This window comes from Lepidochelys olivacea (assembly GCF_965140295.1).
Source record: "Lepidochelys olivacea isolate rLepOli2 genome assembly, chromosome: 3".
Lineage (NCBI taxonomy): Eukaryota > Metazoa > Chordata > Testudines > Cheloniidae > Lepidochelys > Lepidochelys olivacea.
The window spans coordinates 13046045-13061673 of NC_140413.1; the positions used below are offsets into that span (position 1 = coordinate 13046045).

Consider the following 15629-nt stretch of genomic DNA (forward strand, 5'->3'; position numbering starts at 1 on the left):
ACAGTCAATGGTTCGGTAGCGGGTGATTTGGTTTGGCGTTGTAGGTAAACTTAGAAACCCGATAATATATATTCTACCCCCTTACACTGAGACTCGATCCTTGTTTATAAACCAAGCAATCTATCTATCTATCGTGTATTCACGAGCCGATTGCAAGAGTTCGACTCCACCACCGCTCCTTGCATCTGAAGCTAGGAGTTAATTTCACAGTGAAATCTATTACCCCGAAATTGTTTCCCATTAAAGTAAACGCGATAATAAAAGACAGTTGGTGTTCCAGGAAAAGAACCAAAAATAAATAAATAAACCTAGGCAAATTCTGTATGTTACATTTCCACAGATTCAACAACTCGATCACCTAAAAAGCTGTAACCAGATATCCTGGTTTTTAGTTAATCATTTATTGCTGGCCACTTCAGGAAGCGGGGGGGGGGGGGGGATCTTATCCTGTTTGAAGTGAGCTGTAGCTCAGGAAAGCTTATGCTCAAATAAATTGGTTAGTCTCTAAGGTGCCACAAGTACTCCTTTTCTTTGTATTGAGGGAGTCACTTTTTAAAAGGGTTAAAAGGCTCCTTTTGTGTGATTCTTGGGGGGGGGGGCGCTTAGAGCGTCTTTGCACTATGTTAACATTCAGTTTAAAATAGCGTTTGGTGCGTGTGTGTGTGTGTGTATACACGCAGAACATTTATAGAAATAGTTTAAAGTAAACACATCAGGATACTTTTAAGGTCACCGACTATGCCCCCAAAGTCACAAACATTGAACTTTGGACTCCGGCCACGCGAGATTTTGAAAGAGGGCAACTTATTTTGTCATAGATTGTGCCAAACAAATTACAACTGAGCTGCTGACAAGGGGACCTGCCACAGCCTTCTTTACACACCGAAAACCTCCCCTTGATTTCAGCAGGAACCTGGGTGACAGTGAAAGTGAGGATAAACCCAAATAATATGTAGCGGATCACTCCTTAAAACTGAGATAAATCTAATATTAATACTCTTGATGATCATCATCATAGTCATTTATCTAAGCTTCCTCCCTTTCCTTTCCGCCACGCCAATCTTAATGGAACTAAGAGTTAAGAATGATTTTTTAATGTCTCGTTGGATTTTTAGACTGTTAATGTACCGCGTCCTTCTCATTATTACTTTATTGATTGCTCATTGACCAGACCCCTTCAAATCGTATTAGCCACCCTCTGCCAGTTTAGATTAGGAGAGTTTAAAAAGCACCTTTCATTATTTCGCCACCGCTACCATCACCCCCACAGTAGAGTAGGGCTTGGCAGCTTAATGCGCTCTCTAATGGGGCAGCTAAGAGACGAGGGGCCACGGTCCCTGCCTATTGCATTAACAGCTCAAAGGGGGCTAATACAGAAAATTAGCCTTAAACGAGCTCTGGAGATCTCCAAATGAAAGAGCCATTTATCACGCTGGCTACCTTCACTCCACTCGTTTGCTCTCTCTACTGGGAACAACTCATTTCCTCTTAACTAAATTACTTCAGAAATGTCAAGTAAGCCCAGATAGCAAACATAACAGGAGTGTGTGTGTGTGTGTGTGTGTAATCTATTGTGTGGGATCAACACGGATGATAAATTGAACAGTTCAAGACGATGATGATTATATTATTTTTACAAGACTTTCTTCAAATTTTAGGCAAGCTTTCTAAAGCTGTAGGTAGATAGATAGATGACCATCGTTACCTCCATGACACTCAAAGATCATAAAAATGTAGGCACTTATATCCGAGAGGATGGATGAGATATTTGTGTTAATAATTTAGTTCTATATCCTATCCGTGACACTTAATTTTTATGAGAACGTTTTAAACAGTAAAGTAACCTCTTTGGAAACAGGCAAATCCTTCAACCTTCCTCCTGTCCAGATTCCATTTGTCATCAAGTGTACTTTACTGGTAATAGTCAAGAAAAAAATCTATCTATCTATCACCTGCCAGCAAGAATGATCTGCGGATCTTTGATAACTTATTCTTATTTCAAAGTACATTCCTATGTAAAGGCTGCAAAGTGTTGGACCACAGCAAAACTCACACCGAACGCTTTCCATTTTGCACCTTCTATCAGTCTGATCCAATATCGTCAGCCACAGATATGGCCCCATGTGTCTCTTCTCCTCTACCAGTGTTCAAAGAAAAACTTAACTCTCAAAATTACACTAAAAGTTCAATAAAGCACAGCATTAATTCTAAGGGGGGAAAAATAACACCCCTATGCCTTCTTTCCGAGAAAATGTCGGTATCTTTTTACTGATATGATTTTAAAAGTGTGTATTTATACTTTTAAATAGAGATGTTATCACGCTAAGTGTCTTCTGATATAGACTAAGGTTAAGCATACACCTGTGGGTTCAGATGTGTGCACACGTTCACATACACACTAGAATTATCAGCATCTTCTGATCTCTCTCTCTCTATATATATATATAAAATATAATTGTAAGTATCATTAGACGTGCTTAACTGCTTGACACTGACTGCCTTTACAGCTACAATCACTGTGTGTTGACACCAAATGTTCCTGCTACCCTTTTCATTTGAAAAACAAAAACCTGTTTTGAGGAAGGGGTCACACACAATACATGACAGTGTTCTGCACAGAACAAAATACAAAATGTGCTTATGAGGCAACGAAAACACGAAGGCAGATCAACGTTGAAAAGAAGGCTCTCAGCCACAAATCAACCACCAATTAATCGAGAAGACCCAAGAGAAAACATTGCGTAGGAGCGAGCGAGAGAGAAAGAGACAGATAGATATAGCGAGCGCATACATTTGCAAACCGATACGTTACACACCTAAACCCACAGGCTGATAATCCATGTGAACTGGAAAGCTCAGAGCAGTTCTTTTTCTCAGAGCAAGACAATTCACTGTTTCCCACAAAACCCTACGTTCTTCCACCACCAATCATAAATTATGTTGCCAAAAGAGCTTCAGGTTTTCATCCACCCGTCTCCAAAGTTCTGATTGCTCGAATCGACATAATTACATTTTTTAAGGAAACAAACGATTGAAATACCCTCACCCTGCCTTGAATTCGTATTCCATCAACACTCTCACGTTCTTTTCTTAATATTCTAGAACCTCATCCCTATTAAAGTATCGGTTTCATGTGTATTAGATGAAGAATAAACCACTGAAGATAAGTGCTGTTGCTAGTAAACATAAGGGCCAGCATTGCTAAGCGTCAGCTCTAGTATTTAAAACTGAATCTAGAAATAGAAATTCCTTGGATAATTAAAGATAGCTCTCCCTAAATGTGCAGTGTGAGAGCTGTTTAATGTCTATCAGCATAACCCATACTAATAGCCTTGCATCTTCAAGTGACTGTCAGAGAAATGTAAAAAAATTAAGCAGCTGCAACACGCCCAAAATGAGTTATTGTAATTACATTTAATTAGTTTAATTAGTTAATTATTTTGCTTACAGCTGTACCAGAGACTACAAACATTTGTTAATATCACATTCCCTTTACCAGTATGGGGTGATTCTGCAGTTACACTAAATCATGTATGCATATGCAGAATGGTTTTTCAAATGGGCATGTTGGAGGGGAAAGTTGTATTTCCATAAGCATGTGTTTCTTCCCCCCCCCCCCCCCGCCCAACACATTTGGCACGATTAGAAAACGCATAAAAGCCACACATGGAATCAGACAATTCTTAAGAGTTACACAGTGCAGATCAAGAACTACCAGAGGTGAAAAGTTAAGGTATATCTGTGAAAACTATTTTATAGTATGTGGTGCCATGTTTACACCAATATCAAAATAGGAATTGTTGGCAAATTCAAAACTTGTTGGCTGGTTACTTATTTTAAATCAGTTGGCAACAATTAAAATAAATATTTAAGATAAAATGTAATTATCTAACTCCTAGACAAGAAAATACTCGTTCCTTTTAGCTCCTCTATCTATCTCCCATGCGTGTTTGTTTTCCGGGTAAACTAATTGCCTCAAAGTAAAATTATATCAGGAAGGCATTGCTACACAGTATAAGTTGGTCAAGCTTGTTGGAATAATCCATACCTTTTTTAATGACAGACTGGTCCAATAAGTTCATACCGCTGTTATTGGCATCTTCAACTGACTGTGAATATAAAAACATCACTATTCAAATTGACTGGATATTAAAGAATGGCGTACATAAATCATGTCATTCCAAACTGGAGTTTCGGTTATTTCCATTTATATTAATTCACTGGGGGAAGAAAGGTTTATTAGTATTATTGTTATTATTCCCCCAAATCGACATGGAAATGAAATTGTTCCAAATTATATGGTCTTATAATAAAAAAGAGGTGTGAAGCATATGGGGTGTAATAGTGTTTTTGTTATCTTATAAAACATAGATATTACATAGTCTTTTTTGCATTCAATAAAGCTTTATATTTCTTTCTTTGAAAATTTGGTAATTTGGTAACGTCTCCAAGATCTAGTACCTAAATGAACACGATTAAGGACAACTTTTTTTATTATTATTATGATTATGTTTTGACCCTGCTGCAGCTTGATAACTCAAGGGCCATTTACTTTTTATATAGGAAGGTTTACATTATAGACTTGTAATTACAGTTTGAGCAATTCAGAGTGGAGTGCAACACCCACATAGTATAGGGAACAAACACAGATTAACAGCTCGCAAGGTTTGGTTACAAGTTAGAAGTGTGTGTGTGTGTGAGAGAGAGAGAGAGAGATGGGGGGAAGGGAATTACACAGAGACAAAATATAAGAGCTATTAAATCGATTGTCTAGAAAAGTCACTCAATCTCTCTCCTCAACCTGTCTACTTTCACCCTGGTTAGAAGCACACCTGTTATTATGGCATTAACTTCTTTAGCAGGAAAACAAACAAAGATGGTTACACTGTAGCAGGGGCAAATGTTAGGTATTATTTCTTAATATAAATGGTCTGATACAGAATCCCTCCTCAATGAGCAACAACCACCATCGGAGAGAACAGAGGTGACTAAAGAACCATTTTTAATAGATTTCAATAAGTGGTTCAGTTTTGTGGTCAGTTCTAAACTGCGGGTGTAGATAGATAGATAGATGATGGGTGTATAGATAGACAGACAGACAGACGGCTTTGGGTTTGGTTTGTTTTTTTTTTCCCCAAAGACACATTAAACACCTTTAAGTCATGGAATTCTCCTCTTATTCTAACTTTATCTTTCTAAGTAGTGTCTTAGTTTATCATAAGAGCTTATGTAAATATCTTTCTATTCTCAGGAGACCCCATCTAAGGTGGGATATGAGTTAGGAGAAAATTATATTTTCAACTGCACATCCAAAGTGTGATGGAACAATAAACAATATTTCCTTGGATTCCTTTCCCTCTTGACTCCAGCCTCCCAATTACACCCCCCCCCCCCGGTTCCTTTTGTCTTTTTTTTTTTTTAACTCCCCCTTAATCAATAGGCCACGTACCTACAGGGTATCACAGAAAATAATCAGGGAAAAATATCAAATACAATTAGAAGGTCCTTCCTTTTTTCTCTTTCTCCTTTAGCAGCTTCTACTGTCTTCAACGAGACAGAGGAAGATGGACAAATTGTGCAGCTTGCTGGAGAGCATCATTTTGCAACACGATGCTATAAAAATGGAGGCAAATATTAAGCGCCATCTTTCTTCCCTTTTTTAACCTCACCTTATCTCGATATTGCCTGGCTATGTTATACCTATATGTATGTGTATGCACGCCACTCCCTTCATCAGCAACGTGGGTTAGTTGTTGCAGTTAATGAGAAGACTCTTGTCTGATTTTCTATCTAATTACGCCCCCCTGCTGGGTTTTTGTACAGGATATTCGCGCAGCATGCTGGCAGTTAATAGTCACAGAGAGGATCGTAAAGATTTAATTAGGACTGCATGCGGAAACGTGGAAAAACAACTCAGACTTTTAATTACTAGACTTCTTTAGTTAAAAGTGATACCAGGGGTTACTTTATAAGAGACTCGGGTGTTTTGGTGCAACTTAACTTTCAGTCTCCCTAGCTTGCATACACAGGCGGGGATTGGGGCTGGGGGGTGGGGGGAGTGGAGGAAGGGAAGGAATAGAGGTTGTAATGGGGGAGGTGATGAGTTTCCAGCATAAATTTAGAAAACCTGGAGATGTATTTTTGCAAATAAACTTGATAGCACTGACCCGTTCTAAACATCATCTCCTTACCCAGCAGCTATAAAATAACTGAAATATAACCCACAGAATTTGTCATTTATTTTGCAAACTCTGGATGTATATGCGTGTGTGTGTGTGTGGGGGGGGGTGTTAGTTGCATTTCTTTCCTGTAGCTTTGGTTATAATAATGAATGAGTTCCCATCAGGTACAAAAGGTGCAGATCCCCTAATCAGTGAGGAATAAGGATGAAACTGAAATGGCTATTTTAATTCATTTTTTCTACTACGGGATGCATATTTGGTTTCAATGTGAAGATACTTTCTTTCTCTGTGCATATTTGTCGGTTGTAAATTGCAGATTGTAAACCTAATTCGTCGCAAAGGACAGCAGTGTGCTTACAATAGCAGAACCCTATGTTACAACCACTTAATTATGTTCCTGGACAACGGATTGCACATGGCCTGGACTTGGGTTTATATCATATCCTCATTTTCTCTCTCTCTTTCCCTCTCTCTCTCTCCCTGCCAACTAAACACAAATTTATGAAATCTATTTAATCAGATGGTGTAAGGAAAAAAAACTTTACTCAAAAAGTAAAACTTTGTGAGTAAACCCCCCTGAATAATACTTTTTTCCCCCATAAGGCATAGAAAGTAGGTGTATTTATCGGCTAAACAGGATTTTTTTTACCTGTCCTAGAAAAAAACTCCATATTAAGAATCACATATTAAGAAAACCGCCCACTTAACCTGGCTCGCAAACACAGATGGAAAATAATAGAAAATGCCTGTCAATAAATACAATCCCATCACCCCCTCTGTGCCTATTTATACTAATTTGTCGATGAGCACTTTCATCTTCATAAATTATCTCTTGGAATATTTTTGTTTTCAGTTTGAGATCCGACCTTTAAAAATAAGTACCTGCCTCATTCTTCCAGTGCACTCTCCTTCATAAAAATTATGCACAGAATTCCAGAGATAGATTCCTGCACGGAAATACCCGGTCTGCAACGCCCCTTTAGCTATTTGGATGAGTAATTCAGCTACAACACAAGCTAAACTAGCTCCTCCATACCGTAGGCTATGGATATATTATGTTGTTTAGAAAATGACCATGCGACATGCCCCTTATTTTTATTCAGTACTTTGCGCCTTATTGAATCAGCAGGGACGTTTAATAGAAGGGTTCGTTTTGCTTTAAAAAATGCTTGAATAGGAATAACTGTATCCATTCTCTACCTATCTATAACAGAAGCACAACGAGTGTACCAGCTAATTATGTCGTTTTCTGTTGGCTTTGTAAATGACAATGCACTCATATTTTCTACACCTTTTTGGTACTAGATATAGAGAGATAAGGGATCCTATTCTGTTGTCCTTACTCAGGCAACACCCCCATTGCCAGTTTTGCCTGAATAAGGAATGTAGGATGAGCCCCATAAAGCCTATTCATATAGCTCAGGGAGTCCGCGTAGGTCTTACAAGTACAGTTTTAAATCCGTGCAATCCGATGCTCCGACTGCCATCGAGTTCAGAGGGAGCAGTAAACAAATACCAAGGAAAGCCTTTTCCATGATCATCGCAAACCTTACCGCACAAGGGTACAGGGGCGTGCGAGTCTTTAAAGTGACACCCGAGCAAATCACATTTGCAATTCTCCCTTTCCACGGATTGTATTTTCAGCAGTCTTGCATTTTTAAAGCGGGGCAATAGTAGGTCTTCTGTCTAATAAACCAATTACTCCTCATGCTTGTTTGGTACTTTTATGTTGAACAGGGTGGAAGCCCATTTATTTTAGTGAGGCATTTCATTTTAGTGAGTTCTTTATTCTCCTTTTTGCAGATTCCTCCCTTGCTATTTTTAAAAATCCGATCAAGACTTTTAAATATCCGCAACGGCAACAAAAAAGCAGGAAAAACAACAATACCAGCAACCATCAACCCTCGTGTAAAATGTGGGCCGAAAATCATGCATCCACCTACTGTGGGAGCTCTGCGCTAATAAGATCTGAACCGAGCCATTTTGAGTGAAATTGTTATGGGGCTTTTGTTTTAAGGAAATAGCCCGTGATGACTTTGGCTGGGGAGTGAGAGAGCTAGGAAATATTGTACCTCAAGGCCCATGAAACTCCATTGTTTCCTAAAGGATGGAACAGAACAATGATATATGATGTTGATATAGATAGAAAGAGAATACACACACACACACTATTTAAAAACAGTGCCCGGTGCAATCCTTTTATATATCCTTGATCCTATTACACTTGGGGGGGGGGGTTGGTTTTGTTTTTTCCTAACTGGTAGTAATTTTTTAAATTTGTTATTCTGAAAGATCTCACTGAAATCCCCAAACTGCAAAGAGCTGGTTGGGAGACCCATATTTCACATGGCTTAATATCTGAAATAAGAAAAGCTTCCATAAACTTTATCCCTTTTCAAAATGCCTAGATTATTCAGAAACGCCTTTCTTTCTTTCTTTCTTTCTTTCTTTCTTTCTTTCTTAGTTCATTATTGTAGCTTTCATCTTGTTAATGTAAATTGTGAGGTGTGAGAAAGAAAGAAAGAAAGAAAGATTATTTTTAAGAAAAATATAAGTCGGGAACGACACAGAAGAGGCAGGGGGGAGGTCCTTCCGTTGTCTAATTGCTATGATTCATAATTGATCATTGTTGACTATGTGTCTCCCAGCTGCTAAGACTTCTTCAGGCTCCCTGGCAGTAGGAAGGAGCAGGAACTCCTTACCTGCACGTCCTCCATCCCTGGGTGTCCGATGCCATGCAGAGAAAGGCTGTCTCCCATGCCGGAATCCAGGCCATGGTGTGCCGAGTGAAGGAGAACATCTGGCCGCCTCACTGAGTGGTAGTCCCGCCTGGGGTCCAGTCCCGAGAGCTGAGGCAAGGCGGCCCGAGGCTGGGGCAGCAGTGAGCCGGCTTCTGATCCCACCTCTTGCCTCTGCCTTTGTCCCCAAGGGTGCTGCTGGGGTTGATGCAAGGGGTTTAGGGAGTAAGGGTCATTGACATGGGAGTACGGGTCCTGGCTTTGGTGGTAAGGAAGAGGCTGGTAGGGGGGTGGGAAGTAAGGCGGCTGGAAATCCGAGGACGGGGTGTGAGACAACGGCGGGGCGCTGGAATAGGGTCCCTGGGAGACAGAGCCCAGCTGGGACAATCTGGAGCTGTGGCTGGGGACTCCATCATGCCGGTCCTAAAAACAAAAATGGGAAAGGAATAAAAAAAAAAAAAGGAAAGAAAAAAAAGAGGAAATGAAAAACAAATCACTCACCGCAAGATAAAATAAAATATGCATTTAACTTGACCCCTTAAATCGAAATAGTCCAGCATTTTCCTGTCCTGATCATGTAAGTTTCCAAGAACAAGCGAGAAGGGGGAGGTGGGAGAGACATATACTAAAATGTCATAATTTAAAATGCCGGAGTGGCGCTCTCTGTTTATGTGCAGTTTGTGGGGCTTTGATCCATTCTCTGGCTGCCTAGCACCCCTCCAAACTACAGCGTATAAAGTTTTCACACATCTATTCACTCCCCTTCACCACTAAACGCTGGTTAAAAAAAAAATCACCCACTCATTCTGCCTGGGAAGGTCAGAAGAAATGTTGTCATAGTCGGAGGACAAGGAGAGGGTGAAAATAAATTTAAAATGTGTCTTTATGTAAAGTCAGCCCTCTGGGATTTTTTTTTTTAAAATAAATACATATATAAAAACATTAAAAATCCGTCCTGAACAAATCCAGCCACTGTGATTTCTGCAGCAACTTCGAATGTATTTTATCCCTTTCAAATATTATTATACTCCAAAGGGTGGGGGCGATGGGGACATTAAAATAGTAATTAAAAGTCTTGCTGTGTGTATTGGGGGGGGGGGGATGTGAAAGTCTTCAGAGAAAGTGTGGGAGAGGAGTTTTGTCCAACTCCATCCTAGCTGAGGCTGCAAGGCTAAAGTAAACAAGAAAACATCTAGTCCACAAAGTGGTGTCCAAATCCCCACCAGCGATGGCAAAAAAAAAAAAAAAAAAAAAAAAAAAGTTTTCCTCTTCCCCCCAGCTCAAACCAAGAACACACAATGCAAAAAGGAGAAGCAGCTGCAAGCCTCCTCCAATTATTGTGCTAAATTACCAAGCCAAAGGCGTTCAAGAGAGAGAGAGGGGGGAGAGGGAGCGAGAGCGAGAGAGAGAGAGAGAAAGAGAGAGAGAACATGCAATTCTGGTACAACATGGATCCAAACTCACCATGGCGGAATAGGTGTGGACTAACATCTGGAAATAAAAAAAAGTCTTGTAACAGCTACAAATAAAAGAGTGGTGCTGATAATAATAATTGTAATAATAGGAGAAAAATATCAAGGAGCTCGGCAAAGGGACGTGTTGGACACAGGAGAACAGCTTGAGGTATTTCCAAGTCTAGCCATCAAAAATCATCATAAAAAATTAGCCAGTGAGGCCCCCCCCCCGCAAAAAAAAAAAAGAGAGAGAGAGAGAGATTGGAAACCTATGTAGACATCTATGATTCCCCCCCTCCCCCCTCTGGTTTTATTTATTTATTTTTTTTATTTCCCTTTGAGCTTCCAGATGCAATCCTCTTCAACCCAAGGCTAGGCTGAGACTGCTCCGATGCCCCTTCCTCCCTGTCCTCCCCTACGCCGCCTCATAATAATTGATATTCATGACTATTAATATTACACGACTACTTTAAAGGGAGAATGCAGGACCAAATGGAGCGTGAAGCTTGCAGCCAGCTCGAGAGCTCCCCTACCATTGTAAATGACGTTCATTCAGTGGAGAATTACTAGATGTAATCAGACGAGGGGGGCTGGCAGAAGCCGAGTTGGGGGAGAGAGGGAGAAGGTCCGGGTGGGGGGGAAGTTTAGCAAGGAAAAGACATAACTTCAATTAACTCAGGTGGAGGAAGAAGTGTAAACTAGACACTGCTGGTTTGGAGCAAGGAAGTGCTATGGAGCAATACTGGAGGCTAAGAAAAAAAATCATATTTCCTTCTTTTACATTTAATTATGCATCCAGATAGGAGAATCCGATTGCCTTTGGTGCTTTTGTCCATATTATATATAGTTGTAAACTTATAACGGGGGAGGGGTGAGCCTTCCTGATCCTCTCTTCAAAAATAAATATAGAAACTATTCAGCCACTATAATGTGTTTGTTTAGAGCGGCAATTAAGGACTTTGACTGAATGTTGTAGATCGCATTTATTTATAAAAGCAAAATATCTCAAACGTACAAATAAATCAGTGTTAAGTCGGGTTCCATTTAATTCTCCATGCTAATTTGCCCCCTAACTATGCCAAAAATGCGCCCAGTTTTCACCCAGATGTAAAATTTATGCAATGAATTTTAAAGGATACTAAATTTATAGTTTCTAGGCAAAGCCAGGGGCAATATAAAAACCCTTTTGATGTTTCAGGAACCCGTTCGACTGGCCTGCCTGCCATTTCTGTTAAAGTTCAACTTACGTTCCCTCCTAAAGAGACCCACACTTCCCAGAACGAGTTCCTCTCCCACTTTTGTTTTAAGAACATATCAATTTAAGTAGATAGGGTTTTTTTAGACCATACTATTAACTATAAATCAGAGAGACAGAGAGAGAGAGAGCGAGACAGAGAGATTTTTTAAAAAACCCTGGAAAGTTTCTATCTATCTATCTATCTATCTATCTATCTATCTATCTATCTATCTATCTATCTATCTATCTATCTATCTACTACACGATTCTAGGGAAAGTAGTAGGATGGATATTTTTTGTTAACTCTAGGCATTACAGAATCACTTCCCAAGCATCACAAACTCAGAGTATATCATGTTTCAAGACAAAACACAAACAAAATGCACCCCACTGCTAAATCCCCTGCATCCAACATAAAATAAACCTACAAGTATGAATAAAATTTAAAGCAGGCAAAGAGCCTTAAATGTGTCCTCTGGCAGAAAAGAAAAAAGAGTCCAGAGACATATCTACCTCTGGATGGCTGTTATTGTGAAGGGCAGATCATGGCTTTCCACTTGATCAGTATTTGCTTAAGGAAAAGCAGGACTGGGATGGGGGGGGGGGGCTGTTCGAAGGGGACAGAGCTGTGCCCACGCCGATACTAATTCTGCATATGCTGGATTTTGCGAGCGTTCAGTTGATAATTAGCCTGACGGGAGCTTTTGAGAGTTGAGACATTCCTTCTAACGGGAAGACAGCTCCCCGCCAGGATCATAGGGCTGCTTAGAGAGCGCACACGGAATCGTATTCACTACTGTTTTACTCTCAGGCATGAGGCACTTTGATAACCTTTGTACACTTTATCTCGATCACTTCATTTTATGAAACACTTCCTACAGATTAACACGTCCCTTCAAGTGATCTTTCTTTCTTTCTTTCTTTCTTTCTTTCTTTCTTTCTTTCTTTCTTTCTTTCTTTCTTTCTTTCTTTCTTTCTTTCTTTCTCCTTCAGATCTCTGGATTAAATATTAACTCACTTCCAGAATTAAGTCCTTAAAGGCTCTGACTTTTGACCAGCCGGCCCGTGACATGGTATCCACTCCATAGACTGCAGGGAACAGGGCTCCTTCTTTTGGACAAACACACTCCACACAGACTTTACTGCTAAAACAATCAATCGGCACCGTATCCTGCCGTTTGGAACGAGTTCTGTTATCGCAACAAACTCCACTGTACTGAAATTGAAGGGGGACCCTTCTTAACATCTCCTTAGCAAAAGTGCTGCTCACATTTGCAAAGTAACCCCCCTCCCAAAATAAAAAATAATAATTAAAAAAAGCGAGCGGGACAATACAGACGGCTTTTCCCTACACGTCTTTTTTCCTTTCTGCGAAAATGTAGTCCCTGTTTAACTTAAAAGAACCAAATGGACTGAGCATACTTTAAAAAAAAACAAAAAAAAACAGGTCACGAAGCAATAGGAAAATTAGCAAATGTTTTACATTTTTGCTTTTGAGCCTCAAAAATCAAACCTTTCTGAATAATCCACACAACTTTCACTGTTCTCTGACTGTATCTATGTAGCTACCTCTGACTATATATGTGTCTATGTGTGTATAGACACTGATGTATGTATATATTTCAGTGTATTTATAAAAAAAAAACACACAAAAAAAAAACCCCACACAGATGCATCTTATAAGGAAGGCACAACAAGAAAAACAACAACCTCGGGTTGCTCTAAGATTGGGGCTGAAAATAGGGGGGAAAAAAACAAACCAAAACCCACAAATGTATCAAAGCATAGGATTACAAGATTGTGTTTCCTTTCTTAAGCTTTTTTTCTTGACATTTGTCCGCGTCTAATGGAATTATGTTTAATTGGAGATCTAAAAATCAAACTTTTGCCTTTAAGTTGCCTTATCCCAACCCCCAGATCGTTTCGCTGATGTTTTAAATCTCATCAAACAGCTTAAAAAAAAAAAGCTGAATAGAAAAAAAAGCAAATAAAGAAGCATATGAACATTTATTCTGGGTTTCCTGAATGTACATGTGTGTTATCTATATAGCTCTCCATATGTATGTACCTATCTATAGATGTATTGTATAAACGTACATATAAACATGTAGATGTATATTTATATACTGCAAACATATCTCTCACACACATGCATATTATATACTCACCTCATAGATATCTTCATACTTGACATTTTCAACCAGTTTCCAGAGCATGATCGCAGGCTGTTCTCTAGGAGGTGAGTGCATTCATGTGAAGAGCAGATGTCTGGATTCTCAGTACTTCTCTGTCTGTAATGATCCATCTATAATTGGAAATGGGGGACAGACAGCAAATCCGACGTTCCTCTTCCATCGCAACTTATATCTGTTGTCTGAAACAATAGGCTGCAGAAGTAAACCTCAATCGGAGAGTAAAAACATTATTGGTTATATATATGCACACACAGACATCATATATATATATATATATATATATATATATATATATATATATATATATATATACATATAATCTCACAAGTACATGATATATATAGATATACATATATACATATATATATACATATAATCTCACAAGTATACATATACAGACATATATACATCTAGATATAGTCGGATATGTACACATAAGCATACAAATACATGCATACAAATAGATATATATGCATTCATATGTATAGATCACACTGTGTGTGTGTGTATATATATATACACTTACATGAACACACATATTCATATACTGTGAAACTCCACGATACACACAAGTTTATCGTTGTGTGTATCATAATATATGAATATGAGTGTGTTACTCAAGAACACACACACATATACACCCACTTATTAATAATATCCATTATTCTCTCCACTGTGTGTGTTTATACACAGCAGACAGAAGAGTGGATATTTGTATATCCTTATTTATACTAAAATACAGACTATTTTGCCTCTATGAGAAACGATGCACCATTTGCAATGAGATATTATGTTTCCCTCCACATACTCTGTTTTTACGTACATGTCCAGAAATTCTCTCTCGTATGCAGTAAAACACAGAAGCAGAGACTTGGACATTAAAGTGGAAGGAGCAAATCTAAAGTAAAAGCTTTTCATCTGGAATCCCTGTACTCATGGCTTAAGCAAGATAGTTCATAACTTGGGACATTTTCTCGGCACAGCGTAGATCTTAGCATATCCCGAACATCTTTCTAAGAGCTAGTCGCTACTTTCAAAAGACACTAACACCATGAAGTTATATTTGTGCTTTTACATGTCTCCGTTGATCTGGGGCGTTGGAACACAGCTATCCTTCATGTGCCCCGGCAAACATTCGTTTGCATTGTCCATTTTTAGTATTGCCAAGACACGAGCAGTTATTAAGGGCAAGGAGAGACCATCTCTTCCTTTGAAAGAAAACAACTGCGCTTTCCAGTGAACTAATGGGTAAGGCAAGGAGGTGTTTCTAACGTCAGGGTCCTATCTGTGGAACTGCAGGGCGTCCGTAATGTCCCTAAAAAGAAAAGGAGTACTTGTGGCACCTTAGAGACTACCCCCATGAGGAATATATATATATAGTCCTTGGGACTTTTTAATCTCCTAGAAATCGGGATCGATTTAAATCTAGGAGTGAGGAGACTTAATAAGCAGAGGCTCCGATTTTTCATCCCCGCAAATTGAACTAGAAAGTGTAAATTCGTCTTTCTTCTCTCTCCCTTCCCAATTCCCTCCCCCACCCTCCATACACCCCATTTCCAAGCATGCATTTCCACTGGAAGCTCAACCCACAACGGGGAAGAAACAAATAGCAGATAGTTATTATAAGAGGAGCAGGGCAATTTTTGTGGTGGGAAGTTATTAAAGCAGATAAGAGGGATTCTCAGCAAAGATTGTCTTGTTACCCATTGCTGCGTGGGGCTGTCAAAGAGGACTTCGGTTGGTTCGAGAGAGACGCCCTTCCCAAGCAGTAGTACAAATAGGATATTGAAAAGGGAAATTTACATGTGTTGTTCGCATGTAGG

At 39.3% G+C, this 15629-nt stretch overlaps 1 protein-coding gene across 8 annotated transcripts in view; it reads right to left on the reverse strand.

The window, feature by feature from the left end:
* Positions 1–14953, reverse strand: part of TFAP2B (transcription factor AP-2 beta) — an 85469-nt gene extending 70516 nt beyond the window's left edge. For 3 of the 8 annotated variants that reach the window (XM_084623890.1, XM_084623889.1, XM_084623888.1), the window contains exons 1-4: positions 13780–14012; positions 10385–10411; positions 8885–9343; positions 4049–4109 (exon numbers count right to left, since the gene is read on the reverse strand). In XM_084623890.1, coding sequence (XP_084480016.1) covers positions 4049–4109; positions 8885–9343; positions 10385–10411; positions 13780–13860 — 628 coding nt within the window. In that variant the 5' untranslated portion in view covers positions 13861–14012. Of the gene's footprint in view, positions 1–4048; positions 4110–8884; positions 9344–9421; positions 9676–10384; positions 10541–13779; positions 14013–14881 lie in introns of those variants that run through there. The other 5 variants (XM_084623887.1, XM_084623892.1, XM_084623891.1 and 2 more) reach the window with 5 other exon arrangements.
* Positions 14954–15629: the final 676 nt, after the last annotated feature.